Genomic DNA, 16,875 nt, shown 5'->3' on the forward strand with positions numbered 1-16,875 from the left:
TAATTCAAATGCATAAACTATTTAACAAAATGCACAGCTATAGAACTACTCCGTGTCACGATCACCAGTGAGAGTACCCATCATTGCCACCAGAGGGCACTCCATCCTGGACTACACACATCATTTGGACTCCATTTCCCATCTACCCTCATACCCTGGACTGATCACCCTGCACCTGCTACCCATTATGCAATCACTCACTCACACATACACTTGCACCCACACCTCCACGCAAAGTCTTGATTTTCCCTGGTGATCTTTTCTGAGCGTTATTGTGGATTACTATTCTTGTGTTTGATTCTCTGCTGCCTGCCCTGACCTTTGCCTGTTCCTGGATTCTGTACGTTTGCTGCCTGTCCCTGTTTACACCTCTGCCTTGTCCTTGCCCTGTTGTGTTTGCTTATCAATAAAAACTGCAAATGGATCCTAACTCCGTTGACCCAATCCTTACACTCCGTATGTAAAAGAGGAAATGAAACAAAACAACTGAAAATTTTGCTCTCTATTTTCTCAAACTTGCAGAAATCAACTGAGATTGGGATTTTGAGATTAGGTTAGGGGATTGTCAAAATTAAAAAAAAAAAATTCCTTGTGGTTGAAGGTACTGTAGGCTACATAAATCTCCTCACTGAATGAAATGATGTTCTGCAGCTTAGCAACTTTACCACCAATGTACACATGACTGTTTTTGCCTGGTCCAGTTTGAGAGTGTACTATTTTTTATTTATTCATTCATTTTTTTGCAGCTTCTTCGCATTTGAGAGAATCTTTTTACTATTTGACTCAGTGGGCATGTTGGTTTCCTCTGAAGCCTTTTTAGTTTGTTCAGGTGATTCTTGTACTTGAAAGCGCTAAAGTTGTTAAGGACACCATGCACCATTTTTTGTATCTTCTGCAAGATGTACAAGGCAGTGTGCATTATAGGACAAGAATTGTGGCCCATACAGTTGACAAAGTGAGTGATAAATAGAGCCAGTATGTCATTGGCGTAATCACTGTAATCTTCTATCAAACTGTTGACGCACAGAATGAAAATTCCCACAAAAAGCAGTTTTTTTACACCTCTGTGCTGAGGAGATCTTTTATCATGACGGGTCCGGTATACAATAAAAAGTGTCTGAACTCTGTTGCCTTTCAATTTCCCTCAAACTCCATGGGCACACTTCTCTGAGCATTCACCAACTTTTCTGTCAATGTGTGGACTTGAAATCCAGACAGTCTACAAGTGAGAGACCCATCTTCAGCCACAAGTGGAGATGCTGTCTCATAATTACAATACAAGGCATACGAGGTGCATGTAATCGAGGGGGAAGCCAGAGACCATTTCTAGGGAAGTTTCTTCAAGAGGTGAGGTACCATGATGTTGATCAGAGTCTGTCTTGTTTCTGAAACTCTCATTCATTTTCAGAGGCATGTCATGTCTTTGAAATGTAATTGTGTTTTCCAGGTACACTCCATCCTGTGTGCATTGTTCACATCCGTGATAGCCTGTGTGACCTTTAACGTTTTTCAGAAATGCACGTGCAGGTGCATCACAAACTCTCAAAGACAGCTGGTAGGTTTACAAGTGCTACAAATCAAACCTATTGTCACTGGTTCCTCTTGTCTAATATTTTGCATTGTTCCTAGAATGGGCCAGAACTGTGTTGCTGAATTCTTGTAGAGAGGCAAACCATCAATGTTGACCTGAAGCTCAGAATGTAGATGTTAATTTGAAATGGTAATAATGGCCAACAACCTTGACTTGTATTTCTGTGTGGGAAAGCACAGTTCCTTAACAATGTCTTTTGGAAGATTTAAACTATGCTGATATAGTATGTTGAGTAGCAAATTCAATGCCATGTGTGTTTTGTGTTTAATAGCCCAGGTTGCCAAATCGATTGTGAAGTTTGATGTTCACAAATCAAACCCTGTTGTTTCTCCCACTGTATCTTAAACAGTTCAGTGCACATTGTGTTCTTTTTAGGTTTTCTGAACTGCTTACCAGGGACCCCAAGAGCATGATCACCTAAGAGAGGAGTTCCTTGAATATCAATTGATAGACATCCCCATGACTCAAGACCCAGCCACTTTCGACATTGAGAGTTTTGGGGGGAATATGTAATCAATGAAGAAGAATAGGGTAAGAAATATTCTACACCCTTTGACATCTACTTAAATTAATGAGTGCTAATAAAAAATTAAAGAGATTTATTTTTGGTTCATGTTTTTTTTTTTAAAGGTGACTAGTTTGAGCAGATTTGGTAGGCTGTCTAAGATTTCCAAACTGGTTTTAGTTCTTCCCCACTTGAATGCAGATGCAGAGTGTTCTCCATGGTGGGTTTGAACAAAACCAAAACTAGAAACAGTTTGGCTCTGGACAGGACTCTATCATCCATCATGACAGTGAAAATGGCTGGCCTTGAGCCCCCTACCCCTGTCATCAAGGCATCAAAACTTGCAACAAACACTTACAACACAAAACACCATTCATAAGCTCTCACTTATGAGCTCTCTCTGAAGAATGAAACCATAAAACATTTTTGATTCTAACTTCGAGATATCACACCACTACAGAATAACTTTCATGGTTGAGGACAACTGGGATGTCATGGGTTTCCATTGCAAATATTCTTGGCATTGGTTTGTCAACCCTTTCTCATTGGTGAGATGTGTTTGGACTAGTTGACAATTATGCCATTTCAAACAGTCAGCTGGATGACATAATTAGAAACATCACTGCACAACTAGATAACATTTTAAATAATCACTCTAGTATAGGCGATTTTAAAACTGTGGCTATGTTTGTTCAAGTGTGAAACACAACACTCAGAGGTGATTACATGTGCCATGTCTGTAATGTAGCCCTCGAAGTTCACCCGTCTGGAGTTATCGCTAGAGTAAACAGTAACAGAAAACCCAACAGGATAATTGGATCATTGATACCATGACCCCAATAGTCACAGTCTGTCTGCTTATACTAACAGCTACGTAAGAGTGACTTCTAGAGAAGAAAGCACATGTTAGTGGAATGATAGTTGTTTTGTTTTTTAAATTCAAAACTGAATCAAACCAGTAAAGTGTTAATGCTTTGTTTTGGAACAATGATTATGTATGATTATTGACTGAAATTCATTTGACAAGAGGAGAATGAATGCTAATTTTATAAAAACTTTATAAAATTAAATTACACTTCTAAGTTACAAAAGGTTGAATCTGTTATCAACTAAAGAGTGTTACCTGCTTTCACTATGGAATTTTAAATCATGCTGTGCTAATCATTATTATTTCGATCACATTTTGTTTTACAGTATTTATATGCAGATTACTTGCTATGAAGTACAACATAAACACATTTATGAATACTTCAGTTAATTATTGTCCTTTGTGCCTGCTTTACCACCCCTTCTAACCACCTGATCTCCACCTGATTCCCGTTTCATTCTGGGAAACAGTATCAGCAGTTACTCTTATTACATCTTAGTTACATCGGCTCATCTCAGAAGAGTGAACTCAACTACAGTGTGGTAAACCAACTGAAGAGAAGATTTATTTTCCGGTAAAACAACAAATTATACACTTACACAGACTATCTGACTACCTGTATACAGATGCCTATTCTCTATAATGGTTGATAGGGCACTTTTGTAAGTGTCTTTGGAAAAGAGGATCTGCTAAATGCCTTAAATGTTAATGACGTGGATCAATTTAAACATGAGCTGTTTGTTATATAGCATATACTCTGTTTTTAAGGTCTAATAGAGTAACTATTATTGACATAAGTGTTTTCATAGGTTTTTCAACAATGTGAAGTCCACATTTATATTAATAACTGTAATGAATATATAACATTTTAATAAATAAACTGGAAAGTTTGTTTACATAGAAAATGTATTTTATAATTATATCTAATCTCAATTTACTATGATTTTGTACAGGTCAATTTCAGATTCAGAAACAAGAATGTCTCAAACTGTCATACCCGTGACCTCTTCGACGCTTGTCATCCAGTTTCAACCACCAACACAAACAACAGCAGCTGGAACTGGGACAAATGCTCCTGTGCCTGTTTACGGACAACAGCCAGCAGGAGTTTCACCTTTTCATGGACTTCAGGCATTTCTGAAAGGCCAACCAAAAGCCCTTGGGGTGAGAAATTGATTATAAACCCAAATAATTGTATAATTTGTATGTGTGTATGTCAGTGTGAGGTAAGGAATGATTAAATTCTTAAAAAAAAAAAAAAAAAAAAAAAAAGGAGTGGTACACACATGAACAAAGCATACACATATGTTTATTGAAGAATGTGACTTATTGCCTTGTGACAATGCAGTAAATACAGCAATATAATGTTAGGTTTATCATTTACAGGGTAAAATAGTAAAAAATTATAGTGTATCAGTCTCAGACAAGAATGTTTTAAGAGTTGCAAACTAACAAAAAATGTCAAGTAATGGACAAATTTTGCTCATCCGTAAATCGGTATGTGATTTCATGCAATGAGAATACCTGGATATTTTTGTAGTGCAAGCATAAGTCCAAAACTACAGCTTCTTTAAATATATATTGTACATTTTATAATGTTCCCCAAAATTTGATGCTGTTTTACTTTCTTTATAAAAGACTCTCTTGTCCTTCACAGACTGTCCAGATAATGATTGGTCTGTTGACTCTCCTGTTGGGAATCGTGTCTACAATTTATGCAAATTCCATCTCTGTCATTAGTGGTATTCCTTACTGGGGATCTCTCATCGTAAGAAACAATTATATAATTAAGTGTTGTGTCTTTCTAACATAAGTTATAGATTCCAGCAGAAGTCTTGATTTGTGTCTTTCTCTCTGCTCTCAGTATATTTCCGCAGGCTCACTCTGCATTGCTGCAGAAAACAAACTGAATTCACCCTCCAGTTTGTGTTTGGTATGTACACAACACTTGTCATTTTTAGGGCTTGAAGCACCAGAAGTACTTGAAACCTATAATGTTTGTACTGATTTTTTCATCCTTATTTTTCTTCTATAAAAGTGTATGGGCATCAGTGACCGTAATTTGTAGAGAACCCAAACTTGTCAGTAACTGAAGGATTGGTAAAGTTGAAAATTAATATGAATCTTTTTTGGTGGATGTCATAACAAACTTATAATATGATTTGGCTACATAAAAAGTCCACTAGCAGCCAATCAAATTTCAGTTACTAATAAAGTCAAATCTGAGTGGCCTACCTTTAAAAAAAATTGACTTATTGATGTACATCAGAGCCGATCCTCCCTATACGCAAACTACGCAAGTTGCGTAGGGCCCTCGAATTACCAGGGGGCCCCCTTGCTCATCACTATATAAAATAAAAATTATGGTAATTTACCATAATGTGAATATAACATGCAAATATACACAGATCAGGCATAACATTATGACCACCTTCCTAATATTGTGTTGGTCCCCCTTTTGCCAAAACAGCCCTGTCCTGTCGAGGCATGGACTCCACTAAACCCCTGAAGGTGTGCTGTGGTATCTGGCACTAAGATGATAGCAGCACTAAGATGTCCTTTAAGACCTGTAAGTTGTGAGGTGGAGCCTTCATAGATCGGACTTGTTTGTTCAGCACATTCCACAGATGCTCGATTGGATTGAGATCTGGGGAATTTGGAGGCCAAGTCAACACCTCAAACACGTTGTTGTGCTCCTCAAACCATTCCTGAACCATTTTTGCTTTGTGGCAGTACGCATTATCCTGCCGAAAAAGGCCACAGCCACTAGAGAATACCGTTTCCATGAAAGGGTGTACATCAGGGGTCTCAAACTCAGATTGGCTGGGGCCCATTGCTGTGATTGAAACCTCATAGGAGGCCCATTTTAACATTCAAGCACAACAAGAAAGCAGAACATTTCTGAAAATTTATTTCATTTTTTTAATTTACTTCAAATTCCATTACTAAAATATTTTTGTCAAACTTAAAAAATATAAACAGACACATGGCAGCGTTTCTGCTCGCACAATTTACCCTGATGGAAGTCACAATTGAAACTCTGAGTACAGCTTCAAGATGGGCATCACTAAGCCTGGACCTGTACTTGCATCTATTGAAGTTCATAGTTGAGGAAAGTTTCTCACACAGATATGTGCTTCCAAAAAGGCATATTACCGGGCTGAACACTTTGGATAGCTCTGGGAAGCATGGAGGTAATTCTCTCAAAACCTATCCAGTCTTGTCTGCTTGTCCCTGTGCCTCTCTGAATTTAGTTTTTAGCTCACTGTTGCACTGCAAGTCAATAAGTTCCATTTGCAACAAAAGGGGCTTTCGCACCAGAGGAATCTTTTCATAGTTCCTAGAACTATTGGCTGAAGTACCCAGATTTTGCTGTGTTCACACTGCAGGAACTAGGAATGATTTTAGTTCTAGGAACTCCTTTTGGTGGAACTAAATTAGCTTCTACTTTAGAGTAGGGTCTAAACTAGCACTATAGGAACTATAGGGCAGAGCTCAAGGTCTGGTAAAGCCAGTCCCTGACAGGCATTACCTTTAAGGAAATGCGGGAATAGAGAAAAAAATGAGTTCCTTTGCCTTGTCACTATACTAGTAGGATCTGGTTCAACCCCTGAGGACCACAGGGCAACTGAAAAGACATGCTCAATCCTGCCTGACTCAAGGTCAGGATCTCTGAGCCAAATAAAAAAAGGCCCCAAGACGGGACCGATCAAAGACAGTTTACCAAGGTGGCCTCACAGAAGGCCGAACACTTGATGTCACCATCTAACTTTAACCCTGGTGAGCAGAGGCCTCAGCACAACAACTCACTATTCTGAGAGGAGGCCAAGCATGCTCAACTTCATAGACAATATACCAAGGCGGCCAACAGAAGGCCGGACACTTGATATCACTGTCTAACTGGGGCTTAGGTGAGCTGAGGCTTCAGCAGAAAGACTCTCTAAAATGAGAGGAGGCCAAACACACTCAATTTCAAAGACAGTTTACCAAGGCGGCCTCACAGAGGGCATAATACTTAATGTCACTGTCTAACTTGAGCCCAGATGAGGAGAGGCTTCAGTAGAATGACTATAGTGAGAGGAGGCCGGTCATATTCAGATTCAAAAACAGATTATTATGGTGGCCTACATTGGGTCTTGATGTTACTGTCTAACTTATGCCCAGGTGAGCAGTGACCTCAGAAGAACGACTCTCAGAGTGAGAGGAGGCCAACCAAGCTCAACTTCAAAGACCGTTACCAAGGCAGCCCTACAGAGGGCCGAACACTCAATGTTCCTATCTAACTGGAGCTCAAGCGAGCAGAGGCTTCAGCAGGACGACTTTCTATAATGAGAGGAGGCCAAACACACTCAATTTCAAAGACAGCTTACCAAGGCGGCCTCATAGAAGGCTCAAATGAGCTAAGGCCTTAGAAGAAAAAACTCTCCATAGCTAGAAGGCCAACCATACTCAAACTGACAGCCAGCTTACCAAGGCGACCTAAAGAGGGCCAAAATTTGGTGTCGCTGACTAGCTGGAGCTAAAGTGAGCAGAGGCCTCAGCAGAATGACTCTCTATAGTGAGAGAAGGCCAACCAGCTCAACATAAAAACAGATTATCAAGGCAGCCACACAAAGGGCCAAACAGACTGGAGCTCAGGTGAGTGGAGGCCTCAGTAAAACAACTCTAAAATGAGAGGAGGACAAACACACTCAACCAAAAAGAGTCTTTCAAGGTGGGGGGCTCAGATGAGTGGAGGCCTAAGCAGAACGATCCTCAGATCGGGATGAGGCCAAACTATACTCAATCTTAAAAACAACTCACCACAGTGGCCGACACACTGTCTAAATAGAGCCTAAGAGAGTCGAGGCCTCAACCGAACGATTCTCAGATCAAGAGGAGGCCAAACCACACTCAAGGCTAAAAGACAGCTCACCATGCGGGCCACAGAGGACTGACACTCTTGATGTCAGTGTCTTAGCTGGAGCTCAGGAGAGCGGAGGCGTAAACAAAACTCTCTAGAATAAGAGGTGGCCAGCTACACCCAACCTTGAAAAACAGCTCATCACAACGGCCCGCAGGGTCGTAAATTTGGTTTTAATTTTACTTAATTGTTCTTACTGCCAATTTAACATGTTTTATCAGGTTTTCCTTTACATATTTATGTAGGCCTATGTTTTTCATAACTTGCAGTTTGATTCCTTGATGTTTTAATTTCATTAGCTATAGAAAACTGGCAATGCACCTTGTATAAACCATTGTAATTATTACTTAAGTTTATGGAAATTTTGGGTTTTTTACTAAATTTCAGTGTTTAACATGAGTCCATATACACCCCGTATATTTTACGATCGCATATCTTACGACAGTAAATAATATATCTATATACAGAGGATTTGTTTTGGACTAGAAATAAGAGGGAGGATTTCCATTTGTCCCTTTTGACACCAGCATATTTGCTGTAACCTAAACTATCAGTGAAGATTGACTGGACTTTGCTGTAAAAACTACATTTCAATTGTATCCCTTAATCATCCACATGAGCTTGGACCCTGATAATTGATGCTTGTGGGTATATTTTATTCATTTATGTCAAGCAGTGTATTTTTTATCACACTCCATATACCTTTCCATCTATGTTAACAAGCTAAAGTTCTTGTTAATTTATTAATCAATTTTATGTTGTTGGTTTTCTACCTATAGGTGAAAGGTTCACTTGGGATGAACATTTTCAGTACTATAACTGCAGGCATTTCCTTTATCATAATTTCAATGGATTTGGGTCTAGGGCCATTGAACATGTACATTTACTGCAATGATTATGAGTGTTATGATATTGAGGCAAAGTATAAGGTATGTCACCAACTTTTATATTCACGTTTATTTATTAATTACAGTAAGATCACTGTGTGGTCAGAACACTTGTCAAAAGTCAAGCCATAATCTGCACTCATCTGTCCAGTCTTTTTCCCAACATTTTCAGAAGTAGTTTATAGATCTTTTACTATTACTGATCATTTACAATGTAAGAAAGCATTGACATTATACATTAATTGTAAACTCAGTCCAGTTTGACCTATAAATATGTTGTATTATGAACCTCAAGGATGGTAGATTCTGATCTTCTGAACAGCCATTGTACCAGTGTGAGTGCTAATTATCAATTATTTTGTCATTATTATTTTTGCTCTCTCTCAGACTCTCTTCTTTGGAATCAATAGTGTATCATTGATATTCGCAGTCCTTGAGTTTATCATCTCCATCTGTCTGTCAGCATTTGCTTGTAAAGCCACCTCCTGCTGTTCTCCACAGGTGAGTGATGCATCAAGTCAGGGGTTCCCAAATGTTTTTGTCAGCTGAACTCCTCAGATATGCAAGACAAATATATATTTCTTAAATTTTTCACTCTCAAATGTTCAAAACCTCAAACTTTTACCATGTTAAATTCTCAAGGTTTAAACTTATGTCCACAAAAATGTTGGAAATTATGTGTAAGTAAATAAAGTGAAATTAGCACACATTACATTACAAAACAGTAAATTTGCAGCACTTGCTGAGATGGATTTTGTGAGAAGAAACATTTACTGTGACCTGAGCCACTTTAAAAATGTGGTATTATAAGCTGCACACGTGTACATGATCACAGTACAGCTTTTTACTCTGAAACATGCAACTACTAATTCAATGGAGTCAATTTTCCCAATTTAAAAACATTGTTCAAACATTTTATTTCAAGACATTTATCAGATTTCTGTCCTTAAAGCACCCTTTCTTGTAGAACCCTTTCTCATCCCTTAATCCAAAACATCATTTTCGAGCTAGTAATTGAGGTTTGAGCCACTGATATACAGAGATTAAACGTCTGTGAATTACCAGTCTCTCAACAGTGTTCAACGTCTCTACTAATAGCAAAACTCCAAGTTTAACTGCTTCAAAAACAGCAACATTACCATCTACTGAGAAATGTCATATGGTTTTTCAATCGTGAAATTATTTTAAGAAATCCAAATGAAAGCATGAGGTTTCACACCAGGACATTTCTGTCTTTTGCTTTTTTCTTCTCTATCTGAAGTAGATTGATGTCTATAAACCTGTAATATTGAAACTGTCTGCCAGTGTCAATGAATATATGTCATTTCACAGTAAGAAGGCATAAAACACTTCTTGTGCATTTTTCCAAAGGTGGCGTTTGTTCCACAAGTTTTACCTCAACACCCCTGTTGTTTTGGGCACAATCATTTCCATAATCTTAACAACCCAGAGGTAAGAGAAGCTTGTAAGCCCAGTTTACTTTTTTTTTTTTTACTCAAAGTTTATTAATCTGTAATCAATGAAGCTGATCATATAGTTTTGTTTTTTGTTTTCTTGCAGATATCTGTGGTCAGCAACCCTGCCATGCCACTTCCTGCAGAAATTCCTCCACAATACAGTGAATTTAAATAAATATTAAAACAGAGTTCCTGCAGTTGTGTGAAATGCTTTTGTGGGTTTTCCTGTCCATTATCTTTCATTTAAAAAAAAAGAACATGACAGCAAAGGAAAAATCACTTGATCAGATAATAATGATTATTTTTTTTAAGTCACTATTTCATGATTTTTTTTCTTTAGTTAAGAAATTTGCCTGATCATTAATGAAATTGGATTGCTTGTTTTGCACAACTAATTAATACAGTATAATCTGTAAAAAGAAAGTATACATAATAAAAAAAAAAAGGCTTATTCTTGTCTCTTTTGTTTGTTTGTCACCTTTCACCTTTATTTAAAGTTTGTGATATTGCATTGTCATAAGTTTCGTGGGTCTTGTACAGCAGAGTACCCCACCCTCTCCATGTAATGTAATAGGACGTGGGGCAAACAATCAAATTACACATAAATTTTTTTTCCCAAAGATGGTTTCTCTCATTTTAGGCAGTTTTTGTCACGCTGATATAAGTTCAAGTGTTCATTATTTAAATAAGTTTGTTTTTAGTTAGTTATTTGATGCTATAAAAATGCAGGTTTTGACATCATGATTGACAGCTTCTCTGAGTGAAGTAGTCACTGAAGCACCAACAGACTTTTTTCTGGATCTTCAGGAGGAGATCGGAGCTTTAACTTTAATTTCTACATTTCCAGAAGTGTTTATTTCACAGCAACATAATGAGTTGTTCTGCAGTAAACTGTATACTGTATATAGACACAATAACAGTAGATCTCTCTCTTCTGGGTTGCGAATAGCAAAAATGCATTAATATTATCGCATATAGAAATGGCTGGGAAGAGAAATGGCAAGATAACGTCTATATAGCAATCATATTTTATAAACATTTGTCACTATTTGCATTTAAATCTAATTTATATCTGATATAAAATGGTTTCTTCACCCAGACATTAGAGTTTTTCCTTTTAGACAAAATCTCACATTATTTGTATATATTGTTCTATGTAAATTTCTATGCATTTTAAACAGCAGCAGCAGGACTTTTATTTTGGTGTTGTGGCGTGGCGTCATAAAGACGCGCCGCGCTCCTGCATCTGTTGTGATTCGACTGAAGAAAGGTTTGTGTTTAAAGCATTTGAAAGTGTAGAAACCGTTCGTTCAACTTTAACGTTTTACAAACGACGCAGAATTAATAGTTTATTATTGTATGTAGCATATTATTGTTTTATTTGCGTTACTTTTGTGAGTAAAGCGCATCCTCACACGAGTAACACAATGGTGGCGTCTCATTTCTCTCTTTTTATCAGTTCATCATAAACGTGTTTAATTAAGACTTAAACCAATAGAAAATGCTTCCATTAAAGTGTAGTATATGTGATTTACAAATCATTAGATGCCAAATATAAGTCATAAATACCTACATGTCAACTTTCATTATAAATTGTGTTATTTTATTAATTTGTAGTGCTGTCTTAAGTGTTTTTGTCTAATCAGGTCAATTAAACTCTCACTCTGACTCTCTTACTAGTGCACTGAACTAGAGCTGATTGAGACACCTATTTTCTATCTGATAATTATTTTCATCTTAAACAGGACAGAGTGTCCAAAGATACAGAAATACTCCTGGTGAAGTGGCTGAGATCCACGTGACACTATTACAAATATGGCTTTAATTCAAGAGGAGACTGAAGACATAAAGGTTGAAGAAACATTCAGAGTGACGCATGAAGATACTGAGGAACAAACAGGTTGGTTTCATTTTCAAAGCGAAACTTGGTTACTGACATTCTTCCAAATATCTTCCTTTGTGTTCAGCAGAACAAAGACATTCATACAGGTTTGGAACAACTTGAGAGTCAGTAAATGACAGACATTTTTGGGTGAACTATTCCTTTTAAATTGGTTTTATTTGACACGGAGCAGGTCAAAGTATGTGGACAGACATGTTGAGATCACATGACCTGACAAATACTGCTGCTGCCTTCAAGTGAACCTGAGAAGATCCTACCTCCATGTTGGTCATTCATTATTACAACTAGGGTTGGGAACCGAGAACCGGTTCTCATCCAGAACTGGTAGTGTTTTTTGAAAAGAACCGAAGATTTCTAAGTTTCGGTTCCGGAAACGGTTCTGGTGTGTGATGGGTGGGCGAAGTGCCGGGAGCGTATCCTTTAATAGAGACAGCTGAATATTATAGCAATGAATGCATCGAAAAGCCCTCGCGCTACTCAAATACGCCAGATATCAATGCAGAGAGAGGTACACAAAGCTGCACGATTAATCTTCGAAAGATCGCGTTCTCGATTTAATCACCCGCATGATCTAATTCCTAAATGACAACGATTCGCCCGTGTATATTAACCTTTGACAAAAATAAAATCTCTACATTCAAATCTGCGTTTGCGCTGCCGTTGATCTAAAGAGAGTTGTCATGTGTAGATATAAACAGCTTCACAATCTTTTCAAACACACAGTATCATTATTTCTGTGTGACAAATATTCCAGTTATAACAGAAGCATATAAAAGTTTATTATTCAGTTAGAAACACTGATGTTACTGATCAAAATATAATAAATTTCCTTCTGAAAGTAACTGGACTTCAAATAACGACTGTATCGATTGCATTGTTACACCACTAGGTGGCAACAAATTACTGTTAAAAATGTGTCTATCACTGAATCATTCTTTCAGAAACAAGTCTTTATGAATCCAACTTACAAAAATATTCTGTTTCACCTGTCTGAATCTTACATGTGTGTTCAAGCATCTTATCTAATTTGTGGTAACACATAACAATAAGGTTCATTTATGAACTAACCATGAGCAATACATTTGTTACTGTATTTGTTAATCTTTGTTAATGTTAGTTAATAAAAATACAGCTGTTCATAGTTTGTTCATGTTACTTCACAGTGCATTAACTAATGTTAACAAATACAACTCTTGATTTTAATAATGTATTAGTAAATGTTGAAATTAACATTAACAAAGATTAATAAATGCTGTAGAAATGCAGTTCATTATTAGTTAAAGTTAATGTAGGCCTAGTTAACTGATGTTAACTAATGAACCTTATTGTAAAGTGTTAGCGAATATGAGATTAGCAGTCTATTAAATTAATTTGACAAGAATAATAAACACAAATAGGACTGTTTGAGTTGAGTATTGTGCATTTTTCCCTTACTACTATTTTTTTATTAGTTATCTAATTGTTTTAATGGAACCGGAACCGGAAAATTTCTTACGATTCCCAACCCTACCCTCCAGAGCAGGTTTGGACACCTCTGGTATAGGATCTAGCATAACATGTTGTTGGTTTTGATGCATTACATACCTAAATGTTTTGGGGCCAGATTCACTAACAGCTTGCACCAGTGCAAACCCTCTTTTGGCATTAAAAAACTACTGTCAGGATTTAATAAAGACAGACCGTGCAAAATTAGGACTGAAAAGGCGTGGACTGAGTTGTTTTTGCGATTGACCTTATTGCCTATGCATTTGTAGGAGTTTCCCTTTCAGACGCAAAACGTATGGGAGGAGAGTGTTTACTAAAAAATCACGCAGCACTAATGATTTACTAATGTTTGTGCTAGTCAATTTACTGGTATTTGTGCCATTATTTAATGCCCCAAAAAGCACATCTTAACCCATTTTGTGACATGGCTGCAATTGTTGCTGCTAGGAGGAGACCAGAGAACAGAGAGCATGTGGTAGAAATGAGAAAATATTTTCCACTCATATTAATTTCTTTGAAATGCCAGAGGAAGATGTTATCCGAACATATCGTTTGCCAAGCCATGTTGGCCTATATATATATATATATATATATATATATATATATATATATATATAATGTGTGTGTATGTGTTTGTCAGATTACATGTAACAAGTTGTGCCTGTGTCTACCCGCACCTGATGAGCATTAGCTCTGCTTATTTGTGAACCAACGCTAATTTGCGCTGCTCTTGGTAGATTGCTTTGGTCATTATGTAAATTATTTGACTTCGTCTCTGTTCTTTAATTTGTGCGTCAGCAGTAGATCACACGCAAAACTTGCCACTCCCGTCTGCGCATTTGGGGAAATGCGCTCTGACGCCAATTTGCCCCGGTTAGTAAATCTGGCCCTTGAATGTCTGTTGTATTGTGCCATTAAATTGGGGATAACTTTTATTTGTTTTGATTTTTTTCCACTTTAGCCCTAATGGCAATGAAAGAGGAGACAGAAGTACTCAATGAAATTGAAGAGAAAGATCAATATGAGAATCTTAATGATTTTATAAATGGAGAAAAACCTTTTAGATGTTCGCAGACTAAAAAGACCTCCACACGAAAAAAAACTCAAAAGAGTTTCAATCAACAAAGAAACCTTAGAGACCACACAGGAGAGAAGCGTTTCACCTGCCAGCACTGTGGGAAAAGTTTTGCTCAACATGTAAACCTTACAATCCACATGAGAATTCACACTGGAGAGAAGCCTTACACATGCCAACAGTGTGGAAAAAGTTTCAATCAACATGGAAACCTTAAAGTTCACATGAGAATACACAATGGAGAGAGTCCCTTCACCTGCCAACAGTGTGGACAAAGTTTCAAACATAAAGTAAGTCTTAATATACACATAAAAATTCACAGCGGAGAAAAGCCTTACTCATGCCATCAGTGTGGTGAGAGTTTTGCTAAACGTGTAAACCTTAAAGTTCACATGAAAATACACAATGGAGAGAGTCCCTTCACCTGCCAACACTGTGGAAAAAGTTTCAACAGAAAAGGAGACCTTAAATGCCACATGAGAATTCACACCGGGGAGAAGCCTTACACCTGCCTGCAGTGTGAGAAAAGTTTCACTCATAAGGGAAGCCTTGACTGGCACATGACTATTCACACTGGAGAAAAGCCTTTCACATGCCCTCAGTGTCGAAAACGTTTTGCTCAACATGGAATCCTTAAAGCACATATGATGATTCACACTGGGGAGAGACCTTTTACCTGCCCACAGTGTGGAAAAAGTTTCCATCACAAAGGAAGTCTTGAGAATCATATACGAATTCACACTGGAGAGAAACCTTACACATGCCAACAGTGTGGAAAAAGTTTCAATCAAAGTGGAGCCCTTACAGTCCACATGAGAATTCACACTGGGGAGAGCCCTTTTACCTGCCAACAGTGTGGACAAAGTTTCAATCGTAAAGAAAGGCTTAACAGGCACATGAGAAGTCATACTGGAGAAAAGCCTTACACCTTCCAACAGTGCTTAGAGCCCATATGAGAATTCACTTTGAATAGAACATCTACACATGCCCTCAGTGTTTACGTTAACAGTAATGAGCACGAGAACGACTGTACATCTCTCTCTTTTTATACAGATAACAGAAAATGTTTATGTTTTGAATTGGATAATTGGGTGACATGCTCCAAAAAAAGTTAACGGAGGCCGAAATGGCAGAAAGCACACCCTGTTTGTTTTCTTTATTTTACAAAAACAATGTTTTGTTTTAATTGTATGTGGTCACAAATAAAAGTAAATCCTTTCAAATGATGTATTGTTATCATCTGTGTGACTAAAATGACAGAGTATTTTAAGTCGATAAATGCCTCAAGATTAAAGTCTCTAGTATGTGGTTATTCCCGCATTTTGTTCTTCTTTTGGTTTTTAAAGGAAATCAAAACTGAACTTACTTAAGCTGGACAAAAGCCAATAGCCTTCATCCAAAAAGGGGAAACGAAGCTGGCTAACCCCCTATCCTCAGATTCTAGCCCATTAAACGCAGCCAGGAACTGGAAAATGCGAGTCGACTTAGACCAGAGACTCACTTTCCCAATAGCGGTTGCTTTGACCAATCTGCGCCCAGACCTAGTGCTGTGGTCCCTTGGGAAGATGCCATCGGTGAAGCATAGGAAAGGAAAAAGCTGCGCTATGCCACCTTGGCAGCTGGAGCGTGAAGGTGTGTCCATTGGAAGTTGGCTGCAGGGGCTTTGTTGCCAATTCTACTACAAGGTTTCTGAAGGAAATGGGCATCAGAGGGCAGGCCCAGAGGAAGACCATCAAAGACACAGTCGCTGAAAGGAGCAGTCACTGGCTGTGGGGGAATCAAATGATCACTCCGTCCCCTTGCGACACACCAATGTCTGATCAGCCTGTGGTCGGCCTGCCTCGGTGGAGGGTGTCTTATGGTAAACGGCCAAAACAACCAAAGAAGCCAAGGTGCACAACTGAAGATTGTATAGGAGGAAACATCAGTAAGTGGTCACCAACGAAACCCCCCAACCAAGATGATGCCTCAAAACCCACTCAAGGCAAGTATCGGACTGAATCAGTTGGGATTGCAACATCTAGTCCTTATTATGCCATTTGAATATAAAACTATGTTGTCAGTGCACTACAAATGAACTGGATTTATGCCTTTATTTTAACTCATATAAATAGACAAGGCCTAAGAGATTCCTTATCCTGTAATGCAGGCCAAAAAACACAGCAGTGTAAGGGTTAAACTGTAAACCATGAAACACACAA

General features: G+C 38.0%; 3 protein-coding genes and 1 long non-coding RNA gene across 9 annotated transcripts in view; 3 read left to right on the plus strand and 1 right to left on the minus strand.

The window, feature by feature from the left end:
- The window catches only part of LOC127511276 (uncharacterized), a 249,197-nt gene that overhangs the window by 177,810 nt on the left and 54,512 nt on the right, over positions 1 to 16,875 (minus strand). The window lies entirely within an intron of this gene.
- The window catches only part of LOC127511199 (heavy metal-binding protein HIP-like), a 219,057-nt gene that overhangs the window by 96,752 nt on the left and 105,430 nt on the right, over positions 1 to 16,875 (plus strand). The gene's annotated exons all lie outside the window — the stretch shown is intronic.
- LOC127511245 (membrane-spanning 4-domains subfamily A member 4A-like) lies at positions 3,408 to 10,653 on the plus strand. The gene is made up of 8 exons (XM_051892059.1): positions 3,408 to 3,538; positions 3,918 to 4,128; positions 4,622 to 4,732; positions 4,829 to 4,897; positions 8,647 to 8,796; positions 9,142 to 9,255; positions 10,126 to 10,206; positions 10,315 to 10,653. Exons 2-8 carry the CDS (start codon positions 3,943 to 3,945, stop codon positions 10,384 to 10,386), a joined length of 783 nt encoding a protein of 260 aa, XP_051748019.1. The 5' UTR covers positions 3,408 to 3,538; positions 3,918 to 3,942; the 3' UTR covers positions 10,387 to 10,653.
- Positions 11,419 to 16,875, plus strand: part of LOC127511091 (gastrula zinc finger protein XlCGF57.1-like) — a 33,926-nt gene continuing 28,469 nt past the window's right edge. Inside the window, exons 1-2 of one of the 3 annotated variants that reach the window (XM_051891570.1) lie at positions 11,419 to 11,481; positions 11,957 to 12,111. In XM_051891570.1, coding sequence (XP_051747530.1) covers positions 12,027 to 12,111 — 85 coding nt within the window. In that variant the 5' untranslated portion in view covers positions 11,419 to 11,481; positions 11,957 to 12,026. The remainder of the gene's footprint in view (positions 11,482 to 11,956; positions 12,112 to 16,875) is intronic. The other 2 variants (XM_051891568.1, XM_051891565.1) reach the window with 2 other exon arrangements.

Source organism: Ctenopharyngodon idella, chromosome 4 (genome assembly GCF_019924925.1).
Source record: "Ctenopharyngodon idella isolate HZGC_01 chromosome 4, HZGC01, whole genome shotgun sequence".
NCBI classification, from domain to species: Eukaryota; Metazoa; Chordata; class Actinopteri; order Cypriniformes; family Xenocyprididae; genus Ctenopharyngodon; species Ctenopharyngodon idella.

Excerpts from the sequence above, each read along its gene's own strand:
- LOC127511245 (XM_051892059.1), top strand. The coding sequence starts at position 3,943 with ATGTCTCAAACTGTCATACCCGTGACCTCTTCGACGCTTGTCATCCAG. Across the intron at positions 4,898-8,646 it reads CACCCTCCAGTTTGTGTTTG|GTGAAAGGTTCACTTGGGAT; the intron begins GTATGTACACAA and ends TTCTACCTATAG. Across the intron at positions 10,207-10,314 it reads ATAATCTTAACAACCCAGAG|ATATCTGTGGTCAGCAACCC; the intron begins GTAAGAGAAGCT and ends GTTTTCTTGCAG.